Genomic DNA, 19,327 nt, shown 5'->3' with positions numbered 1-19,327 from the left:
AAAGAAATTGTTGGTTAACTTGAATAACTAAAATATTCAATGAACTGTTCTCCATATTTCTTCACTGTTCTTTACTTCAACACTAACTTAAACTTCAGCTCTAACATTGTTTGGAGCAAGTTGTTGGAGTCAGATAACGATCAATCAGAGTGAAGAAACAGTTTCCTGACAAATGAAACAGCAAAAAACAGAGGTAGAGAAGTTTAGAAACAGCGAACAGTCCTTCATAGGTCACTGAAGAGAGCAGCAGGTAGGAACTGGAAACACTTTTATTCCATAAAAACATAAGAACACTGCAAAACTATTTAAAATATGCATTTCACTTACTTTAACTGCTACATTAAATGAGACTATTGGATATAATGATATGGTCAATTATATGGACGATTTGTCCTCAGTTTTTGAGTTTCCTCTGTAGAGACAGTTCACTGTCAGACTGATTTTGTGTTAATCTTTCACATTAATAACAGCTTATCTGTGATTTGCGTTTGATTGTCAAGTGAAAACCTCATCCCTAAAAAATGTCTCTGGAAAATAAGAAACAAACACCTTATGATTAGTTTATGTTCATGAAATCTTTAGTGAAATATGTATTTCTCTTTATTTCGTGTTATAGTTTGTTCAGGAAAATGCTCATTGATCAACAGAAAGAAGAAAAACCGTAAACTGGTCCCAGCTGACCTTAATCAGATATTGAAAAAGGCACACTAAAATAGAATACAATTATATAAGATATAGAATTATATTATAATTATAGACTGCAATTACAACAATTATCTTCTAACTTATTATTTTCAGTATGCCTTATGTTTTCTTTAATCCTACAAATACATATAATCAAAACAAGGAAATAAACAAGGTTTTAACATAACATAACATCCACAAAATGTGCTGACAGTTTTTGGAACAAGGTGAAATCTTTAATGTCACTGTAAGACACCGATGAAGGACATATAGAGCTATGGAGACCAAAAACAGCCTGCATCAAAATTGTGACACCATTGGAAATTTAGGACCAAGATGTTCTCTATGTAAGCCACGTTTACAAACCAGCCACAACACAGCAGGAAGTGTCTATAGCCGCCATATTGGACCTGCCCATAGAAGTGAACACGGACATATCACATCATGTCTATTGGTAAAACAAACAGCTTTCCATTGTAGCACAATTCACCAACATTCAGCAAACAATCTGACATCCCTCCAAACTATTATTGTTTGTGACTGATACAGATTAATTTAGATCTTATTAGACCAATCTTTAGGCCCAATACACTGTTTCATTTTGGGCTATCTGAGAGGAAAGTTGACAATCATGAGAGAAACAGAGAGAGAGAGAATCTTCAGTCATCAATCAGAAACAGTGGTCTTAGATTGCACTGTGAAACACCATTGATGGCCGATGGTTGAGCTTTGGGGACCGAAGTCAACGTGAGGCAACATTTTGTACCAAATTCTTATGAGGTGACAGCTACAATCCACAACTTGAAATGACACAATACACTGAGTGGCACTACATTTTTTAATGGAAAGTTTAGTAAGAAAAACACATCAAGCCAAAAAGATGAGGGTTTACTGTTTTAAGGTTTTTCAATGCTTAGAAGTGGCAAACTACTTCCACCATAGTGCAACGATTCACCACACATTCATTGCACATCTGACAGCCTCAAATTGATATGGAACAGCCTGACAGAATTTATTAGACCCGTCTCGCACAGTGTGACGTACAATAAATTGTTGTTGTCACTCAGTCTAAAAGGAGCCGTAGCACTGTTTGACATGAGCCTGTAGACTAATGATTCACAAATCAAATACATTTATATGGACAAAGTGATGGTTCCAGTAAATTCTGTGATTTTAAACCCACCATGAAAAGGTGAAATTGAAGCTACAGGTTTATATTCTAGACCAAGATGATTTTTTATATATTTTAAAAAGGACAATGTTATCAGAGGGTTTTATCGTCCACGTCCTTTCCACAGGTTTGGGATGGCCATTGATATGAAAACCCCTCCATGTGAAAATGGAGGCAGGGTGAGTGTTTCAGAGATTGAATTGGAACTGAGACTTATTTGTTGTCTTTCCTCTATTTGTCCAGAGCTATCATGATGGCCCTGCCCTTCCTGTCCTACGTCACCCTCTGTATCATCGGATCTACCACCACCATCTTCGCACTGCCGCCAACTGAGCCGCCACTGATCCACGACCATCCCTTTGTGGCCGTATGGAATGCCCCCACTGACCAGTGTCGACTGCTCGACATCCCACTGGACACGGCAGCCTTCCAGGCGGTGACTACCCCCACTGCGGTGTCTGGGCAGTTCCTAACCATCTTCTACGAAGACCGCCTCGGCCTCTATCCTAAAGTCGACATCGGCAAACGCAAGCGCTACAGAGGCGGAGTACCCCAAAATGGGAACCTGACGGAGCATCTGGCCAAGGCCCGGAGTCAAATTGATCACTTCATCTCCCAGGATTCCTCTCCTGGGCTGGCTGTCATCGACTGGGAGTCCTGGCGCCCCCTATGGGACCAGAACTGGGGATCTAAACGTATTTATCAGAAGTTGTCCATCACTCATGCCCTGCAGATAGCCCCGTTTTTATCATCAAAGAAAATATCCAACCTGGCAAAAAACCAGTTCCAGCAGGCCGGCCGGCGCTTCATGGAGAAGACCATCAGCCTCGGCATCGGCGAGCGTCCAAGTCGCCGCTGGGGCTTCTATCTGTTCCCTGATTGCTTCAACTATGGCTGGGACAAGCCTGGCTATACAGGGAAGTGCTCCACCAGGACCCAGAAGCAGAACAACCAGATGGTGTGGCTGTGGGAGCGAAGTACCGCCCTCTTCCCCTCCATCTACCTCCACAAGACCCTGAGGAACTCCCCCAAGGCCACGCTCTACGTCCGCAACCGTGTCCAGGAGGCGCTGAGGGTTGCCATGCTGCCTAAACGTCTATACACGATGCCTGTCTACGTCTACTCCAGGCCACTGTACCGGGACCAGACCGAGAAGTTCCAGAGCCAGGTGAGCCAGTTCAGTTACTTAAGAGTAGCTTAAGCTGCTTGTTCACTAACCTTAGGTTGGTAATACAGTTGGCATTGGGCACTGGTTGAAGATTCTTCCATGCTGTTGCTTGGATACCTGGAAAACAAACAATAAACGTTGGCTCGACTTGGTTGCTGCAGGGAGACGGCTGTCAATAAACATAACACCAGACCTATAATTGCTGTAAATTCAGAGGCCTGGGTAGGATGTTATGAGTAATCTCGGTAAATGTCTCCGATTTCAGCAAAAAGAAAAAGAAAAATTGTACATGATGATTATTGTTTGTACAATTATTATATTTGTTCAGAAATGCAACGACCATTTATGGTTATTTTCTGCAAGTCAACAATATGTTAATGAAGATAACATATATGCAATGTATTTTGCCTAAAATAATACCTAACAATTGTCTCAGCCAGAGTTCCATATATATGCTGAGTGGGCAAAAAATACACAGAAATATACTGTCTAAGTAAGAAGTGTGTTTGTATCTATCTCTTGTATGGGATTCCAGCCCGAAAGAACACTTCCTGCTCCCAGCTGCATCACTATGTGACGCTAAACTCATTTTGACAAAAAAAAGGAAAAAAGAAAAGACATGGGTGATTAAACCGATTTATCTGTAGCAGCAAGTTTGTTGTATCTATATGTTGACTTCCACATTGACTTTTTTGGAACAAATTAAATTAATATAAAAACATATTACTAGGAGTATTCTATTAAACCTCCTGTGTGGTTTGTCCTCCTTCAGGCTGACCTGGTGAGCACCATAGGAGAGTCTGTAGCTCTGGGGGCTTCAGGGGTCGTAATGTGGGGAGGAACCAAAGACTACAACAACAAGGTAACCACAGTTTTTTTAAGCATACTCACTGGTTGGACTGGTCATTACAGGATTGTTTCCCAAGTCTTTCCAAATATTAACAAGCCAATATGTAGCCTAACACGGCTATGCTGCAAGAGATTTCAGTCTTTTCAGTATAAAATTCCCTCTTTCTGTTTTCTCTGCCAATGTTTTGAGCTGCATTGGAGGGAGAGTCAGACAAATGTTGTGTATAAACTGCTGAGATGAAGCAGAGAGAAGCTGGAAATAATCACACAGACTTGAAGACTTATATATGTGTGATACTCTTCACAGGTCTGAAAACAGGAACCAAGATGACTTAATTAAGAATTAATTTGCCTTTGTTTCCTCTTTTAGGAGGAACTGACAGCTATAACAACACAGCATATGTTATCTCAACTGACAAAAGTCATTTGACTTTTCTGCTCTTGTATTAATTGTTATATGATGTATTTTGTTATTTTTATAACAGAATACAGAATTATTATCTAACAGAATATATATTTATATATATATATATATATATATATATATACACACGGTACAGTGTTGTATTTATGGAGAAGGTTGTAGTCATGCAAGTGGCAGTTACAACCTCGGCCTGTCTGCTGATCGACTGGTCACCCACCACTTTGGTCCAGACAGAACATTTCACATTTCAATATGTGACAAAAAATATTTCAATCTCTTCTCTGGGTCTTGTTTTCTATATGGTTTATCGTGTAGGATTTAGCTTGCTTGCTTTTTTTGGAATTGTTGCGGCCTAAAATGTTTTTAGGCATTTCTTTGCAATGAAATTGGGAGAGAAAGTGAAAATTGCAAAAGCAGTCAAAATTATTATTATTTTTTGTATAATTCAAAGGCACCTTGTTCCAATGAGAAAAAAAAACACACTGTTTGAGCATGGTACATTTGAAATGTTTGCAATGCACATTTTCACAACTAGAAAATAGGAAGTGAGTTTGGAGACATGACACTCAATGTTTTGTGCAGGAAACCTGCAGAAAAGCTGCAGTGACTGGACAAAATTGCAAGGTCACAAGGATTGGTTGAATTTGTGTTAATTGTTGCAACCGCTTCCTGGAGGAACTGGAATATTATATTCCATTTCTGACAATAGATCCTCCTAAATGTTACACTCTGGACCTTCAAGCCATAACAGATCTTTTATTTCTGTCCTAACATACCCGAGTCTTACTCATTAACTCCACGTCCTCCCTTTAGGCTGCCTGTCAGTCTCTGTCCGAGTACCTGACATCCACCTTCAACCCATACATCGCCAACGTGACGGCAGCCGCCATGCTCTGCAGCCAGGTCTTGTGCCAGGGCAAGGGGCGCTGCATCAGGAAGAACTACGACTCTGGCCACTACCTGCACCTGAACCCCGTCAACTTCAGCATTCTGCGGGCTGAGAGGAAGTACGTGGCCATTGGTCGCCCCTCCGCCGCAGACCTAGACGCCTGGGCTGAAAACTTCACCTGTCAATGCTACGCAGGGAGGAGCTGTTCACCCAGACTGCTGCACCCAACCACAATCAAACTCATCTGGGTTTAATCTGTCATACTGCACCTCCTGCTGACAAAATGAATTTACAACAGTTAAAATTACTCTATAATTTGTTGAAAGTATGCATTACATGAGCAATCTCTGGGTTTATTTTAAAAACAGGAACATTTTAAGTGGAAAAATATTATTAAATTCAGACACAATGTTGATTTATTTGAACTGAAAACTAAATGGTACCTAAATAAATGCTTCTCTGCAAACATTTTTTTTGCGTTTTCGGGTTTCATTGACTACACTGAACCGAACAGCAAAGACTGAGGAAAAAGTTAATAAAATCAGATTAATAAGGAAAAAGACAGGGAAAACACAATCCAAAGTTTGTGACTTTAAGATTGTGTCAAGACCTACTGCACATACAATGAGGTGTACATGTGAGGGGACTTTTTTTCTCGATCATGTTTGATTGGCAGGAAATGAATTGAACAGTTTCATGATGTGGTAAAAAAAAAAAAAAAGAAATCATACTGCAATTATTTGGACAGTTACTGCAACTGTGATATGATTCATAATTAGTGTGAGAATGATCATTTTTGCACCACAAATTTAATTTTCACTGAAAAAACAATTAAAATCATGATGCTGTGACATTTGTTGGGGTCAAACAAACATGTTTTATTAAATCTGGAGAACAATATTCGTAGACCAGAGCATCTTTTCAGAACTGCAGCACTTCATTCTAACGCTGTTTTCTCACACATTTTACATTTGCTCTTTGGATCACATTCGGAGGACTTCACAAACCCAGCCTTAATATGACCACAAACCACAGCACCAACTGTGTCAGCAGAGAAAGGTGACAGAAACATGCAGGTCGCAGAGGCAGGGCAGCTGCTCTGACGCTCTCTGCACTTCACTCCCAGAATGATTTGTAGGCCTGTATAAATGACTCACCTCGCGTTGCCTTGAATTCCTGAAGACTGTTTTCCTCTCCTGCCAATGCCTCCATGTGAACCCAGAATAAATCCAAAACACGCTCTCCAGACTCACGCAACTATAATCCAAGGCTCATTTATCCGGTCATGTGCTCCATACTTCCAACAAACCTTTGCTAATGATTTGTGTGAGAAAGCCCTGGAGGCAAACCAGTAGACTACACACACCTGTGGTAACAATAGCGCACCACGCACATCAGCGCAGATGACGGGGAAAAACCGCAACAACAGTGGAGGAGATAACGTGGCCATGGCCTGAGAGAAGCCCAATGGTGTCTGTGAGTTTAGGACCCTGCTCCTTTCTGATCACATGACAGTAAATAAATTTCATTTTTAATGTATTATTATTAAAATGTATTATTCTCAAGCGCTTTCACCTAAATGTTTTTTAAAAAAAATATTTCTTATTATTACTGTGCTTTCACTATTTCTATTTTATTCTTTTATTTTAATCTCCTCCCTCTTTATTATCCTTTTTTATAATTGTATTATTTCAAATTTTAAGTTTGTTGTTTTAACTCTGAGCATTCTTGTTTACCCTTGAATCTACCTGTGTATGAAACGTGCTTTAACTCCCTTGCCTTTCTCAAAATGAGTTGATTTTCTCCCAGCTCCCTTTGTTAGGTTTGTTAATAAAACCCAAATGAATACCAGTGGATAGTAAGTGAGTTTGAACAGGTTGATGTTGATCTGTGATGCACTCACCAAACTTGTTCTTCACGTGATTTATCACTCGGATGATGAAACCTGGTAGATTTCCTTCGGCTCAGTACAATTCCAGTTGACCAAGTTCAAACTTTCACAGCATTCTTTGCGTGTCCGGACACAGGCTTCGGATGTGAGCAACAGTGTGTCCACACATTGTCCTCATCCCACAGCTTCCTCAGATACCTTCCTCCAGGCAGGGAGGAGGGAGCTCATCCTCAGCCTGGAACACATCAGGACATCCCCATAAAAAACAGAACACCTCAGGCCTACAAATCATTCTGCTCTGACAAGTTTCCACAAGTGTTCTGCCTGTAATTGAAGCTCCTGCAACCGCTTATTTAAAGAGGAGCTATTTAGACTCAGAGAGGAGTACAAGGTTAGTGTTTATGAGTAACAAGTAATAGTTTAGCAACTCACCAAGTGTGCAGTTTGGACAGCAGGAAGTTGGACCTCCCAGAGCAGGTTGGTGCTTATTAATGACGTCTCATTTGGGTTCAAAGGTTTATTGGTGATTTCCGAAAGTTTAACGCAAACATTACTGGGGTCGAGTTCACAGCTGTGACATTGTTTCTACCGTGAAAATAAAGCGACAGCAGTGTTATTTAATTTATTAACTCAGAATTTAACTAGCAGAAATCATAAAACTGTCAGGCTGTAACCTGCCTCGAGACAAGAATACTGTACTTACACATCAGATCCTGTGACCTCGTAAAGATACTGAGGCTAACACTGTGCAGTGTGTGTAAAACTACCAGTCAATGCTTTTAACAGTGAGTATGGTGTTTACAGTGTCACAGTGTCTTATAAGTCAGTGTAATCAATCAATCAGTATGGACAGTTGAACAGATTGGCTGTTCAAATGTTCAAAAGTGCAGATGAGAAACGGTTTACAGAGACCAGACATATGACTATATGAGACTGTATACAGCTAACTATAATTAGAAGTAAATTTCTCTGTAGCTAGGAGCAGATCTAGAGGGATGACATAAACAATGCCTAGCTACCCCAGCTGCCACTCCAGTTCGGTGTCAAATTTAACACATTCATTTATAATATTTAAAAAATAACATGTATTGAAATGAACATACACATACGATGTAATGATCTGTTATGGTCACATTAAGTGAGACAGAGACGGACTAAGTGATAGGCTCAAGTTCAATGAAAAAATACATGTACTTGTCTGTCTGAAGACAACAACAAACAAACAATTTATTGATCTCTAATGCCACCTTTAGATATTTCTATTTAATGCGTTGCTAATGTGCTACAATGATGTAAAGTTGTTGAGTTCAAATGTCTTCATTTGTGTGACTGTAAGTGATTAAATCAGCATTTATTTATGCCACCCACTTGCCATCCCATGTTTATTATTTGAATGCCAGTATACATTTAAATAATAAACGTGAAAATTAAAGATTTTGGGTAGCTGAGTACCAATGATTTTCTGGACAATTTTAATCACCCACTGCACGGTCCTCCTGTCCTGGGCTGTACGCATCTCATTGTGATGTTTCGAGTCAGGATACTTTCTATAGTTTCCTTAAGAAATACAGTAATTTCTGAGCTTTCCTAACCAGTGAAGAGATGTGCTCCACCTCAGTTCCACTGATGTAAACAGGGGTGTGTGTCATTGCCTCTTTTCTCCTAAAATCAACAATCCTTATTTTTGCTGACGTAGTAGTTTGTTTTCTGTGCACCACTCTGCAAGATTGTTGATTTCCTCCCAATATGAATCGCATGTTTGAAATGCAACTGACGACAGTGGTGTCATCTGCACATTTCACAACTGAGCTCAGAGGGTTCTGGTGTTGCGCACAGTTTGTATATATATTTTTAATATTGTGATTCTGGGTAACATGAAAATCCTACAGTTTTCTGGCACCTTTAATGTATGGTTCTGTCTCAGTGTTTCCAACAGCAATATCATTTCGTAAGTTATTTCCTAACATTTTCAGACAGTCTTATCGGAGTTTTCTGCCCTTCACCACAAAGAATATCTTCTGGACCAGATGGAGGCAAAGCTTCACAAAGGCCCACAGTCTCAGTCAATGAGGGAGAGTTGGTGCCATGAACTGAGAGCAATAAATACTGAAGCTGCTGATGTTTCATACCTCAACAATTACTGAGTCAGCCCTTAGTCTTTGTCTAATAAAAACACATAAATCTTCCATGATGCCAGGACATGTGGTGCTGTATCACTGCTGTTAAATGCAAAACTTTCCAACTCTGCGTTTTAACTTGAACAGAAGTGTTTTGCTGAGCTGGAAAACAAAAAATATGTGGTGGTTAACTAAGTGTGTTATGGACCAAATATTAGGCTACTGTGGGGAATTTGAAAACTGCAGTGAAACTGAGAAAATGTAGTTAAAGGTTACCAGACAAAACAAAAATACAACGGAATATGTCAATACTATTGGTCATTAGCCTAGATAAAGATCCCCGCAACTCAAAAGTTTTCCTCAGTAAAATAAAATGCATGTGCATCTTTTGAATTTACTTGTGGGGGAATGTAAACAGCAGCAACAAGATAGTGATGATAATATGGTTTCATCTTCACATGAAAAGAATCCACTGACTCCGTTTGAGCACAGAGCATCATTGATGTACTAAAATTGAGTCCACCCGTCGAGGGCTTGATCCGAGATGTGGATGGAGCAGGTCTCTATAAAGATGTGGGCACATCCGCTTGGCCAGCCTGAGTCCCATTTCATCTGACATTAGGCAGGAGCAGCCTTAAGTAAAAGCTAGGCCAGTATGGCTCCCATTCGACTCTCTTCCCTTTCTTCTTTTTGTGGTGGGCTGGTCCGGTCAGTCTGGCTGGGTTGATCAAAAAAACAAAAAATACATATTAAAACAAATATGTAGAAAGTTTGGAGGAGCAATCAGTTGCTGCATATACATGCACAGTTGTTGCCACAGTGATGCCAAAATGCAACATTTAAATTTACATTTGTAAAAATACATCTAAACCTGCTGCTGTCCTTATTTGCTGCGACTTTGAACAGAGACTCTACCAGTTTATTGTTCTGTTTCTTGTTGTTGAATAAGGTAAGCTGCATAACACGTGTGAGGTCATTGTCCTCTCTACATTATTAGCCTGAACGCTAATGCTACAACCCTGCACAGCTGAGAAGATGAGAAGACATCAAGAACTCTTCTAATTTTTCTTACATATGTTTCTATTTCCTCAGATAACCATTTCAAAATGAACCAAGTCAAACAGATCGATGACAAACATCATTTCTTCTCCATCTTCATCACAATGTTGGCCCTGCCGTGCTCTCTCCAGGCCTTACCGAGGACAGCACCTCCCATCCATCCTGGCCACCCCTTCCTGTTCATGTGGAATGCCCCGACCGAGCTGTGCGATATCCGCTTTGGCATGCCACTTGACCTCTCCTACTTCCACTTTGTCAGCAGCACTCTGAAGACAGCAACCGACCAGAGCATCTCCATATTCTACACTGACCGCTTTGGTATCTTTCCCTACGTGGACGAAGACACTGGCGAGATGTATGATGAGGGCCTGCCACAGCTGATAGACCTGCAAGAACACCATGACCTGGCTAAGCAAGATATTGAGTACTACATCCCTGACGACCAACCGGGCCTTGCTGTGCTTGACTTTGAGGAGTGGAGGCCGCAGTGGGTTCGAAATTGGGGAAGCAAAGACATCTATCGACAGATTTCTATTGAAACGGTCAAGAAGAGGAATGTGTCATTGTCTGATGACGAGGCAGAGGACAGGGCAAAGATCGTGTTCGAACGTGCAGCCAAGAGGTATTTCCTCCGATCCATCCGCACTGGGAAGAAGCTGAGGCCCAACAGACTCTGGGGTTACTACCTGTACCCTGACTGCTACAACTACGACTACAACCAGGACATGGCTGGCTATACCGGAGAGTGTCCTGCCATTGAGAACGACAGGAACAATGAACTCCTGTGGCTCTGGACAGAGTCCACAGCGCTCTTTCCATCCATTTACCTGGAGCTGGTGCTCAGAGACTCCCATCAGGCACGGCTGTTCGTCCGGCATCGCATCCAGGAGGCCATCAGGGTGTCAATGCTCCCCAACAGCTCCTACTCTATCCCAATCTACGCCTACATCCGCCCGGTGTACAAGGACAGCATCGACGACTACATGTCAGAGGTCAGACACACCAGAGATTGTTCAACACGATCCTTTTTGTCGCCTTTGTTATATACTATGCATGTATAAATTTGAAATACTAATCTGATTGGATGGCATGTGTCTGATACGAGGTGGAGCAACAGTACTGGTGCTTTAGTCTCGGTTATCTGTTATCTGACTAGAGAAACTAACATGTCTTAAGTGACCACAAACATGTGGAGCCAGCTCTGCCACTACGTACACACACACATCACGCGCTGTGCATAGGGCACCAAGTGCGGAGGGGGTCATTAATCATAATGGCCATAATGTGATATACAGAGCGCAGGGTCATTTATGGTGGCACTAGCTTCAATGCCCTCTGCTGCAAGACAGAGGGCAGGGCTCAGCTCCTAACACACACAGACAGCATAGTACAGTCAGTGAAGGTGACTGCTTGCTTGAGTTGACATTACCTCAAGTACAAAGCAGAAAAAGTAGAAAGGGATATTTCCATCTGCTTGGTCCGCAGTTGTTGTTAGACCACAGTGCGCTTGTTAATCTAATGATAAATAAAGCTGTCTTAATGTAGTCTGTTAGTTAGGTTCCCATGAATCTGAGAGGACAGGAGGAATACACGTCCAGTGTGTAACATTTAGGAAGATCAGTTGGCATAAATGGTGTTTTCATTAGTGTATAATCATCTGAAAATAAGAATCATTATGTTACCTTCGAGTAAGTGAGCCTTTTATATCAAAGTCTGCAATGTTGAACTGCCATGTTTCTACAGTAGCCCAGAACGAACAAACCAAACCACTGGCTCTAGATAGGGCTCTTCATGTTGCAATCTCCAACTATGCCGCTAGATGCCACTCAATCCTACGCACTGGACCTTGATGATCTTAAATTGCCATTATTGTTTAAAAAGTGGGGATTTTTACTTGTGCCCTTGAGTTTCTTTTGTTCAAATACAATCTTATTTTACTATTGAACTTCAATGAGGAGTTCTTTAGTTTTTCAGTCAACACAGCTGTGTGGAAGGCCATTTCCTGCTCTTCTCTGATGTCGCTCTGTCTGTTTATTTTGTTTTTTTTGCAGTTTGATCTGGTGAACACCATCGGAGAAGCTGCTGCTCTTGGTGCCGCCGGCGTAGTTTCCTGGGGAGACATGAACGTCACCGACACGGAGGTAGAAAGTGACATCATTCTGGGGTTTTCTTGGAAGGTTTTTAACTTTGTTAATTCGTTTGCAACTTTTCTACACAACCACTAACCGACTTAACTGTCCCAAAATCCTGTAGGACTCCTGCTTTGATGCTCGACATCACCTGGAGCAGGTCATGAACCCATACATCCTGAATGTCTCCACAGCAACACAACTGTGCAGCGAGGCACTATGTCAGCGCCGAGGTCGCTGTGTGAGGAAGCACTGGGAGGAAGACGTCTACCTCCACCTCGACCCCATGCGTTACCGGATCCAGCAGCAGCGCCGCGGTGGCCCGCTGACTGTGAGTGGTGGCCTATCGCAGGATGACATCAACTGGTTTGACCGCAACTTCGACTGTATGTGCTACAGCGAGGAGCCGTGCAGATCGGTCCTAACGGTCAACGTCATCAATGAGGCTTTTATCACCACAAGGGGTCGAGCTGCTGACAGGCCCCGCTCCCTCCTGGCTGTGATAATGCTACTGTGTCTGAAGGCTGCTGTGATGTGAATATAAATGAATGACACAAAACTGATACCTGTGGTACAGAGCATGTGGTTGCAGGCAGTTAAAGGACAATTCCTTAATTCTTATTTTTTTCGTGTTATTTCTGAATGTTTTAACCTGTGTTTTTATTAAAGATATTATGAATTAATTTTAGTCATATCTCTCATTCACAGTTTTATTCACATTTGTTTCAGAATATGCATGTGAGCACAACACTAAAATAAGGTTTAAAATATATTACTATTATTATTATCATCATTATCATCATTGTTATTATTATTATTAAGGTCTTCATATAAGATTTTGGTATGGCACCCCTTAATAAACCATAAGAAAAACAACATTTTCAAATTTGTGTCAAACACTTTTGCAATTTATTAAACTACATACAGTTTTTCAACCAAACAATCCCAATTCAAGGACCACTAACTAACTTGTTCCAGAGCTTTCAAAAGTTTGGTACAGAGATTCATAATCCCCAGAAAATGAATCCTAATGACTTTGGAGATCTGACCACAATATTGATATTTTTGGTTAGGGTTGAAAAGTCTTGTAAGTCCAGACTACTATTACTGGATCGAATGCCATGAAATCTGATGTCCCCCTCAGGATGAATTGTAATAACTCTGCCGATCTTCTGACTGTTCAAGTTAAGTTAATCAGCAAATGCTAGCATGCTAACACACTATACTAAGATGCTGAAAAGGGTAACCTGTATACCTACTTAACATCAGCATTTCATCAGCATTCTCACTGTGAACCTGAGAGCACACTGACGTTAACATTAGACGCACAGCAGAGAGATGTGAAGGACTGACAGCAAAGAGCCAAGCATGAGTCTGTTCACACTTCAGCAGCTTATGTGGTTTAAGTGTGTGATACAAAACAATGATCATATACAGCATATGCACCCTCAGAAATTATGCTCAGTGGTAGCAGTGACGTAATCACCCTCTTCAGCCAGTCCTTGACCACCTTCAACAAAACGTTCCATCTCCACAGAGACAGCTGGTTTGTGTCCTGTTGGCAGAGTTAGAAGGCATGGATGGAGTTAGGGAATTGAACATTTCTTTGTGGTTGTATTCAGTTCTACCAAGTCCTTAGTACAGGACAATTACAAATTTAGTCATAAGGGGGCGCACTTAAGTGAGTTAATGTATTTGAAAACACCCTGTGTGTGTGTGTGTGTGTGTGTGTGTGTGTGTGTGTGTGTGTGTGTGTGTGTGTGTGTACCTGTCCTCTTGCTACAGTAGATAGACACCATCAGGACGGTGGAAATGAAATACGGACACACGACCACTAGATGGCAGAGCAGCCTGAATACAGGCAGAGAGTGAAGAGGAGGAGGAGGAGGAGGAGGAGGAGGAGGAGGAGTAGAAGAATCTGGTTCTGGATCTAAAAAGAAATCAGAGTCCAGTATATTGGATGTTAAATGTTAACCAACAGTCATTCCCAAGCTGCTTCCAGCAGTGCTAATCAAATAATTATTAATAATTAAGCACAAATGGCTAATGGGCAGTGTTCATGATATGTGTCTGTAGTAGCTCTTATTTGTATCCAAATGTGCACACAGTCTGTATATGAGCTGTATATGAGTACTCTCTGTATTTTCAAATTCAGTATTAACCAGCAATGTTCAGTAAAACACAAACATATACAGGACACAGGGTGAGAAGGACCATGTGCTACAGACACACTCAGCTATCCAGAACTACCATATGATCTGTGATACAGAACTACCACCTACAGTCGTGTGTGTTTCGACCAACAGCACAAGTGACATCTACAGACCCAGTTTTCAAAAGGCAACTAACAAACAAAAAAGTGGATCCTCCTCCAGCCTGTGAAAAACACCCGACCAGATGTGTTCAACAACAGCAGCAAAACACGGATATATATACTGGGATATAGTTAACATGTGTTTTACCTCTGTGGTCAACCTGAGAGTAATGAACGTGCATACAGGAAGGAAATATTGGGGGTGGGGGAGGCAAATTTCCATTTGTCATAGAGATGTGACATCACGTCGCCTATGGTGATTTCACACTTGATGACATTTTCCGACAAAATAAACACAGCACCTTTACAGTGTGATCGGTTAAATTGACTTTTAAGTGATCACAGGTGTTTTATAGTTTTGAAAAATATTTTGGGCTGAGAAAAACAACAGCCCAGTGAAGACAGGGTTGATACAGAAAGGAAAATATGTATATACATTTTACTGGCTTTATGTGGACGTAGGTTACTATATCTATATATATATATATATATCTATATATAACTATACATATATCTATATATATATCTATATATATCTATATATCTATATATATATCTATATATATATATTTATTATATTATATTATATTTATATATATATATACATATATATACATATATATATATACATATACATACATACACACACATACACGATGGCGTGGGGTTCAGAAATCAAACAGTACAGCCGCAAAGCATCTAAATGAGGTGCAGACACGCACAGTTGAAACCAGAAGTTTACATACACTGTATAAAAAGACACTTTTTTCCCCCTCTCTGTCTGACATTAAATCAGATTAAACTTTTTCTTCTTTAGGTCAATTAGGATTACCAAAATTATTTCTATTTGCTAAAAGCCAGAATGAGAGAATTCTTTAGACAATGTTTTTATTACTTTCTTGAAAGTCAGAAGTTTACATGCATTTCATTAGTATTTGGTACCATTGCCTTTAAACTGTATGACTTGGGTCAAATGTTTTGGATATCCTTCCACAAGCTTCTCACAATATTTTAGCAGGAATTTTGGCCCATTCCTCCTGACAGAACTGGTGTGACTGAGCCAAGTTTGTAGGCCGCCTTGCTCGCACATGCCATTTCAGCTCTGCCCATAAATGTTCAATAGGATTGAGATCAGCACTTTGTGATGGCCACTCCAAAACATTGACTTTGTTGTCCTTAAGCCACTTTGTAACCAGTTTGGCAGTATGCTTCGGGTCATTGTCCATTTGGAAGACCCATTTGCACCCAAGACATTCCTGGCTGATGTCTTGAGATGTTGCTTCAGTATTTCCACATAATGTTCTTTCCTCATGATGCCATCTATTTCGTGAAGTGCACCAGTCCCTCCTGCAGCAAAACAACCCCACAACATGATGCTGCCACCCCTGTATTTCACAGTTGAGATGGTGTTCTCAGGCTTGCAAGCTTCCCCCTTTTTCCTCCAAACGTAACGATGGTCATTATGGCCAAACAGTTTGATTTTAGTTTCGTCAGACCACAGGACATGTCTCCAAAAATTAAGGTCTTTGTCCCTGTGTGCATTTGCAAACTGTAATCTGGCTTTTTTATGTTTCTTTTGGAGTAATGGCTTCTTCCTGGCAGAGTGGCCTTTCAGCCCATGTCGGTACAGTACTCTTTTCCCGGTGGATAACGACACACTCTTACTTCTTCAGCCAGCATCTTCACAAGGTCTTTTACTTTTGTTCTTGGGTTGATATGCACATTTCGGACCAAAGCACGTTCAACTCTGGGACACAGAACCCGTCTCCTTCCTGAGCGGTATGATGGCTGGACATTCCCATGGTGTTTATACTTGCGTATAATTGTTTGAACAGATGAACGTGGCACCTTCAGGCATCTGGAAATTGCATCCAAGGATGAACCACACTTGTGCAAGTCCACAATTCTCTTCCTGATATCTTGGCTGATTTCTTTTGACTTTCCCATGATGTTACACAAAGAAACAGTGTGTTTCAGGTGTGCCTTAAAATACATCCACAGGTGTGTCTCTAATTAACTCAAATGTTGTCAAGAAGCTTCCAAAGACATGACATCATCATCTGGGCTTTCCCAAATTGTTTAAAGGCATATTAATCTTAGTGCATGTAAACTTCTGACTTTGAAGAAAGTAATAAAAACATTGTCTAAAAAATTCTCTCTCTCATTATTCTGGCATTTAGCGAATATAAATAATTTTGGTAATCCTAATGGACCTAAAACAGGAAAAGTGATTGTCTGATTTCATGTCAGACAGTGAGAAAAAAAAACGTATGTGTCTTTTTATACAGTGTATGTAAACTTCTGGTTTCAACTGTAGCTATGCTTGCACAACAAGAAGAAATGCTGCGTGTCAGCCTCTCTCTATTTTCCCCTTTTCCTGTCACTCTAGATTAAAACATGCCATAAAAGCCAGCAAAAAAAACAAAACAACAAAAAATAATTTGGAAGGCATCACTTCAAGGCTAGAATGGACAGTTATAGATGGCAACAACTCTTTATGTGTACATATGGACATGTAAGGATTGTAATAAGACTTTAAAAATCCAAACTGATCCTTGGAGCACAAAACCTACAGACTAACCTATTAACTTTACAAACGGACTTACTAACCTTACAGTTTAACCTATTAACCTTACAGACTTGATCTTATATCTTCACCCACAGCCGTAATAAACAGCTGTCATAAACAGAAAGTGAATGATATTATCCTGACCTTTGACACTCAGCCAGCCCTTCGATGATCGTGACAACAGACCAGTAGAACACGAGTAGAAACCTTCATGTGATCGCTGGACATCCCTGATGGTAAACTCTCCTGTGAGACCAGTTCCAACGAAGGTCCGATTCCTGAAGAAAAACATTGTGGACACATCTCTGGTTCTACAGCGCAGAGTGACATTACTTCCTACAATCACAGGAAGTTTGGGAAACTCCAGGATCACGGAATGATCTGAATGAGAAAACACAGACCAGAGCCATATACAAACAGAGTTAGTCATATTAGACCAGAAAGTTATACTTTTGAATATTATATTGAATATTTTTGAAGTCCTCATGACTTTGTATAATTATAATTTGTTCCTCAGAAGTGATTCCTCATTCTGTTCCTGGCTCAATTATCGCAGAAAATGCCCCCTTCTATGGTAACACGTGCCACTACCTGCCTGTGCCACTAGGAGGAACTTGGCCTTGCTGAAGTTAGGAGCGCAGAACCTCCCTCTTTCTATTAATAATGTCACCATGTATGAAAATCATGCTGTTTCCAAATCATACGCCAGACACTAGACCTATAGCAGGGGAAGCTTCACATAAAACATTATACAATACAGGATTTAATAAATATTATTGATCAGTCACATAAGATTGTACCAGATACGTTGATGTTGACCTGGACGCTTCTCTGTCCTGCACTGCTTTCACACCAGTAAACTCCGCTGTCAGATGGTGAGAGATACTGAACATTACAGGAGGAACCATCAGTACTCCAAAAGGCCTGTGGACCTCCATCACATGTCTGTGTCTGTCCTTCTGCTGTCCTCTTCACCTTCCATCCATCCACTGTCTGCCCATCCTCAACACAACTCAGAGAGACAGATTCTCTTCTAAAGAACAGCTTTTGTTTTGGACTGACATTCAGAAAGACTGAAAGACAGACAGACAGACAGACAGACAGACAGACAGACAGAGTTAATCGTTGATATTTTTGGTGGTGTGTGTGATTTAATGTCCTTTTTCTGGTGTCAATAGAAAAAAGATTTCATTATTATTATGTGTGTGAGTGTCATCAGTTCACCTGCAGAAACAGTCCATCCAAACGGCAGCACAGCCAGGCCTGCAACGGGAGGACAGGGTTAATAAAGGTCAGGGGTCAGCAGGGTTACAGAAGGTTAAAGGACAATGTAGGAGATAATGGGTCTGAGATCAGACCACACCTTTCAGTCTGCGGCTGTCATCACTGTGCAAGTTTATAAAACTGGAGAAATGTCAGTGGCACATATATCAGGAGAGAAAGGGGAACCAAATGAAAAATGAAGCAATGGAGGAAGGAAAGTGTGGACTTCCTGCTGCTTTCACCAGCATGCAGGAGAAAGAAATCACACTGTCACACCCCTGAGTAGTTACTGCAGTTCATTGACTACTTACTTTTCACCGCCATCTTGTAGCCCACAACACTGACTAGTTACTGTTACAGTTAACGTTCAAATACAGTTTACAGCAACCAGTTATACTGATCAGTGACAAGTTTCTTTATTGATTAGTTACTGTTATCAATGAAATTGCCAAGTTACTATTCACTGACTTATTACAGCACAGTGACTACTTACTTTTCACTGTCCTGACATCACTTGTTACTGGTTACCGACTAATTACGCTCACTACCATCATGTCATCTCAGCTGTGTAAAAGGTGTGTGTTTGACTCACCGAGGAGCAGAGGGACAGACGGAGCCTTCATGTTGTCTGGATGATGAGTCTTTCTGGCTCTGAATATCACAAGATCGGTCATATATATAAAACCACAACTTCTGGTTTCTTAAGACAGAATATTTATTGGCAGTGAAAATTCACAAATGAGGAAACACTGGTTGGATGTGTACAGTCAGTTTACCCCCGACATCTGTGACACAGAAAA

General features: G+C 40.8%; 3 protein-coding genes across 4 annotated transcripts; 2 read left to right on the top strand and 1 right to left on the bottom strand.

Moving 5' to 3' along the window:
* Positions 1–154: 154 nt before the first annotated feature.
* Positions 155–5,655, top strand: LOC127353244 (hyaluronidase PH-20). The gene is made up of 4 exons (XM_051382336.1): positions 155–250; positions 2,099–3,023; positions 3,796–3,885; positions 5,110–5,655. The coding sequence occupies exons 2-4, from the start codon at positions 2,106–2,108 to the stop codon at positions 5,437–5,439; spliced, it is 1,338 nt and encodes a 445-aa protein (XP_051238296.1). The 5' UTR covers positions 155–250; positions 2,099–2,105; the 3' UTR covers positions 5,440–5,655.
* Positions 5,656–7,404: 1,749 nt separating this feature from the next.
* LOC127353243 (hyaluronidase PH-20) lies at positions 7,405–13,064 on the top strand. The gene is made up of 4 exons (XM_051382335.1): positions 7,405–7,553; positions 10,286–11,244; positions 12,304–12,393; positions 12,506–13,064. The coding sequence occupies exons 2-4, from the start codon at positions 10,300–10,302 to the stop codon at positions 12,917–12,919; spliced, it is 1,449 nt and encodes a 482-aa protein (XP_051238295.1). The 5' UTR covers positions 7,405–7,553; positions 10,286–10,299; the 3' UTR covers positions 12,920–13,064.
* Positions 7,547–19,327, bottom strand: LOC127353245 (low affinity immunoglobulin gamma Fc region receptor II-like). Of its 2 annotated transcripts, none has more exons than XM_051382337.1 (6): positions 19,120–19,327; positions 18,489–18,527; positions 18,065–18,337; positions 17,409–17,645; positions 14,150–14,311; positions 7,547–9,911 (listed from the first exon to the last, which is right to left on the bottom strand). In XM_051382337.1, the coding sequence occupies exons 1-6, from the start codon at positions 19,199–19,201 to the stop codon at positions 9,802–9,804; spliced, it is 903 nt and encodes a 300-aa protein (XP_051238297.1). In that variant the 5' UTR covers positions 19,202–19,327; the 3' UTR covers positions 7,547–9,801. The 2 variants fall into 2 exon arrangements, with proteins under 2 accessions (XP_051238297.1, XP_051238298.1); XM_051382338.1 differs by lacking the exon at positions 7,547–9,911 and adding an exon at positions 13,268–13,936 and having other exon boundaries at positions 19,120–19,324.

Source organism: Dicentrarchus labrax, unplaced genomic scaffold (assembly GCF_905237075.1).
Source record: "Dicentrarchus labrax unplaced genomic scaffold, dlabrax2021, whole genome shotgun sequence".
Lineage (NCBI taxonomy): Eukaryota > Metazoa > Chordata > Actinopteri > Moronidae > Dicentrarchus > Dicentrarchus labrax.
Note: the sequence above shows the minus strand (reverse complement) of the source record. Positions and strands in the feature narration are given on the sequence as shown.

Excerpts from the sequence above, each read along its gene's own strand:
- LOC127353244 (XM_051382336.1), top strand. The coding sequence starts at position 2,106 with ATGATGGCCCTGCCCTTCCTGTCCTACGTCACCCTCTGTATCATCGGA. Across the intron at positions 3,024-3,795 it reads CCGAGAAGTTCCAGAGCCAG|GCTGACCTGGTGAGCACCAT; the intron begins GTGAGCCAGTTC and ends GTCCTCCTTCAG. Across the intron at positions 3,886-5,109 it reads CCAAAGACTACAACAACAAG|GCTGCCTGTCAGTCTCTGTC; the intron begins GTAACCACAGTT and ends TCCTCCCTTTAG.
- LOC127353245 (XM_051382337.1), bottom strand. The coding sequence starts at position 19,201 with ATGACCGATCTTGTGATATTCAGAGCCAGAAAGACTCATCATCCAGAC. Across the intron at positions 18,338-18,488 it reads TGGATGGACTGTTTCTGCAG|TCTTTCTGAATGTCAGTCCA; the intron begins GTGAACTGATGA and ends TCTGTCTTTCAG. Across the intron at positions 17,646-18,064 it reads GGTCAACATCAACGTATCTG|ATCATTCCGTGATCCTGGAG; the intron begins GTACAATCTTAT and ends TTTCTCATTCAG.
- LOC127353243 (XM_051382335.1), top strand. The coding sequence starts at position 10,300 with ATGAACCAAGTCAAACAGATCGATGACAAACATCATTTCTTCTCCATC. Across the intron at positions 11,245-12,303 it reads TCGACGACTACATGTCAGAG|TTTGATCTGGTGAACACCAT; the intron begins GTCAGACACACC and ends TTTTTTTTGCAG. Across the intron at positions 12,394-12,505 it reads TGAACGTCACCGACACGGAG|GACTCCTGCTTTGATGCTCG; the intron begins GTAGAAAGTGAC and ends AAAATCCTGTAG.